This window comes from Cryptosporidium hominis, assembly GCF_000006425.1.
Source record: "Cryptosporidium hominis TU502 chromosome 6 CHRO016202, whole genome shotgun sequence".
In the NCBI taxonomy this organism is placed as follows: Eukaryota; Apicomplexa; class Conoidasida; order Eucoccidiorida; family Cryptosporidiidae; genus Cryptosporidium; species Cryptosporidium hominis.
Window position 1 is genome coordinate 1 of NW_667157.1, and position 3,956 is coordinate 3,956.

General features: G+C 21.7%; 2 protein-coding genes across 2 annotated transcripts; one reads left to right on the plus strand and one right to left on the minus strand.

The window, feature by feature from the left end:
* The first annotated feature begins 1,258 nt into the window (after positions 1-1,258).
* Positions 1,259-1,978, plus strand: Chro.50507 (hypothetical protein). The annotated part of the gene is made up of 1 exon (XM_660938.1): positions 1,259-1,978. One exon carries the CDS (start codon positions 1,259-1,261, stop codon positions 1,976-1,978), a length of 720 nt encoding a protein of 239 aa, XP_666030.1.
* Positions 1,979-2,651: 673 nt separating this feature from the next.
* Positions 2,652-2,870, minus strand: Chro.60634 (hypothetical protein). Its single annotated transcript, XM_660939.1, has 1 exon — positions 2,652-2,870. The coding sequence occupies one exon, from the start codon at positions 2,868-2,870 to the stop codon at positions 2,652-2,654; it is 219 nt and encodes a 72-aa protein (XP_666031.1).
* Between the last annotated feature and the right edge of the window lie 1,086 nt (positions 2,871-3,956).

The following is a 3,956-nucleotide window of genomic DNA, read 5'->3' on the forward strand; positions in this document are numbered from 1 at the left end:
TTGTTGTCATTGCCTTTCTTTTTCCTTATTTTTGTTTTGTATTATTTTATTTTATTTTATCTTATCTTTTTTTTTTTTTTTTCCTCCAAGATACAATCAAGAGTTAAAAAACAATTTTAATTGAAGAAAAGATTTTTTTTGAAGAATAAAGTTTGTCTATACAAGTTTTGATATGAAAGAAAAAAAAAAGAAATAGATTTTAAATAATTTTTATTCAGATAAGAGATATATTTTGTAAATATAATTATGAATTAATACAGAATAACGAAGTAAAAAAAAAAAAAAAAAACTAATTACATCACAGGTACAAGTAAAAGTAAAAGGACAAGGACAAGGACAAGTACAAATACAAGTATAAGGACAAGCATTAAACAAAAACAAAAGTACAAAGATAATTATAACATTAGAAAATAAAAAAACATAGTTAAACAATAAGATTAATAATAATATATTTTTTAAAATTTAAATATTTGATATTCATTAACAATATTAGTGATATTCATATACTAAAATGATTTTTTCTTTTTTTTTTTTTTTTTTTAAATAATTAACATTTACATTTTAAAATGTTTTTAAAAATTCAAGTTAAATAAATAACTACAGAAAACAGAATTACTTATATTCTAAAAGAATTGATCGATTAGTTTAATGTACTAATGAAGATAAAATATATTTTTTTTTTTTTTTTTGGGAAGCATAAACTATTCAAATGTGTTATTAACAAGATAATTATTTTATGATTTTTTTTTTTTTAAATAAGATATAATTAAGAATTAAAAGATAACTCAAATTGTTAAAAAATTTTCGAAGAACAATGTTAGATTGTAATAGTTTTGATGTAAGAAAAGGAAGAAAGAGAAAAAAAAAAAAAAAAAAAAAAAATTTAAAGATGTTTTGCAGAAATGTTTTTTTTTATATTCAGATCTAAGATTAAATAAAAATCATAAAATATGTAATTAGTAACAATGTTTGTATTTACTGCTATAATGTAATTTTTTTTTTCCTTTTTTTTTTTTTTTTTAATGATAATTTCATTGCTTAATAGTATTTAAAAAAAACGATCTTTAATTGTTTATCCGCCATATTCCATCAAATTTGTAAATATTGAGATTAGACTTCTTCATACTAGTAATTATTAATTCTCATGTTTTGAAGATCTTCAATTTTTATAAAAGAATTAATTAAAAAATTTGTATAAATATTGTTTAATTAGTTTTTTTTTTTTTTTTTTTTGTTAATGTAAAATGAATAATTAAGGATGTTTATTAAAAACAAAATATTATTATTATTATTATTTATTTACTTGATATTATTGTTTGAAAATGTAACCGATGATTTTTTGGTTAAAAAAGATGTTTCATTAATAAAAATTAAGAATGAAACACCAAATAAAAGTTCTTCAAGTTCTGATAATAATAATTCTGAAGGTTTGAGTAGAGGTGGAGGAGGTAGAGGTGGGAAAAAGCCTGTGCTTAAGATGATGAAATCATTACCATTAGAAGGCCCCGAAAAGTTTTCTCATTGTAATCATCATCATCATCATAAAAGAAAACATTGTGTTGATAAAAAACGAAACACTGCTTATCAATATATCCCTGATGAATCATCAGGAAAGAATATGATCCGTTTGTCGCCTAATCTACTAATGAAAGATCTAGATGATCCTAGTTCATACCCATCTGATATGCCATCAGATGAGCCTAGTCATAATCCTGATGATGATGAAGAATCTTGCAATGATGATGATGATGATGATAATGACGATGATGAAGATGAACTATGCGATGATGAAGAGGAAGAAGAAGAAAAATATCAGAGAGAAAAGGAAAAAGAAAAAAATGAGGATAAACATGATCAAGTAGATTCAGGTCGAAAACGTCGACGTAAAAGAAAAGTAAAAAAAAATAAAAGCAAATCAAGGTTAAGAGGTTCTGGAAAGCACTTTAAAAAAAATATGTGGGTCATGGAAAAATATTAATATTGGAAGATTTGGAATAATTGCATACATATATATATATATTTGGTAATTTAAAACATAAAATTATTCAGATGAGTTGTTGATATGATGATTATTTTATGATTTTTTTTTTTTTTTTAAACAAGATATAACCAAGAATTAAGATATAATTATAATTTGCTCTTTAATTTTCAAAATATAAATGTGGTATTATTCTCGATATGAGATAAAAGAGAAATAGATTCTGGGGTCATTTTTATTTAGATACATGATTTTTTTGTGTTATAAAAATCTTAGGTTACATAATTAATAACGATATTTGAATTGATTTAAATAATGGTATTTTTTTTTTTTCTTATTAGTATTTAGGAAAAATTTTAATGTTTCTGCCATATTCCCTACAATTTGGAAATAATAGTGGTAAATTTTTTTATGCTAAATGATTAATTCCTAAATTTTAAAGATCTTCAATTTATATTAAAAAAAAAAAAAAAAAGTGCATTTGCATGAAAAAACTTGAATAATTAAATTTATTTTTAAATATATATATATTTTATAAGATCAAATTTATTATAATATTAAAGAGAGAAAATAAGAAAAAGGAAAAGAGGAAAAAAAAAAAGAATATAGATTAGATTGATAATGAAAATATGAAAATTTAAGAAAAAAAAAAAAAAATTATTATTAATTATTATTATCTTTCATCAGGTCTTAATCCTCTCAATCTAGAAAGACCAGTTATCATTGCTTCTTCCAAATTTTTAGCAATAATTACTTTAAATCTGAAGACGTTATTTGTAATTATTTTAAATTCTTGAATGGAAAGTTCAGCAGAATCAACTTTATATGTAACATCAACTGTTGAATCTACCATTCTTATTGTACATTTGTTATTGTCTACATAACATTTCATATCTCTAGGAACAGGAACAGCAAATACTCTTTAAGCTCCAAATTCTTTAAATGTAGCATAACATCTAGCGATGGAAAAGAATTCATATACATCATTGGTTTTAACAGTAGGCATTCTAATTTCAGTGTCAATCAAAGAAAATACACCAATAAAGTTAACACCATCTTGGCCAGTGCTTTCGGAAAGTTGATCACGAAAAACATTAAAGTTTCCAGGTACAAGTGTTTTATATTTAGAGTTATAATATTTGGGTCTATTTGGAATATTTTCATAATCATAATCTTTTAAGACCACTTGATTCAAGTCTTTTGAGTATCCAAGCTTTTTTTCAAGAATCTTATTTGTATTAATAGAATAAATATGAGTATCAAAAATAAATTTTAGTCTTCCATTTTCATTATTAATAATTAATTCAGAATTTTGATTATTGACTGTAATTATGTAGAATTTATAACTTTTATGATCAAGGACAATTAATCTTTCAAATTTGTTAGGTTGACAACTAGTTCTATAATTAACAAGAAAAGGAACTCTAAACTCCTCCCCATTTTCTTCTAGAGTAACTATAAGAAATTCTTTATTACTAGTTTCATTATCAACTAATAATTGCGTAATAGAAGGTTTTATCTCTCCTCCAGGTGTAGGTTTTTTAAATAAATTAGTCATTATTACTATTAATTTTCCAAAAAAAAACAAACTATTATTTATGAATATATTAATTTCTTTTTTTTTTTTTATAAAATAAACAATGTTTATTCTATTTAGTTGGATTTTTTTTTTTTTTTTTGCGGGATTTCAAATATATCTTGGACTAGAAAGTTTTTTATAATCTAAAATATATATATATATATATATATATATATATAAATATTATTGATTTAACAAAATAATGGTTAAAGTTCAGTTACAATTTAATGTCAAATTTTTAAATATTTTTTTAATTTTATTGTTCATTTTCATGTTGTTAAGTTGTTATAGAAATAAGAGCTAATATTTCTATGTTTTTTATAAGTTAATATCTTTAAGTGTCAAATATAAGGTGTAGGAAATTTAACTTGGTTGAAAGTTAATATACCATTTTTAGGT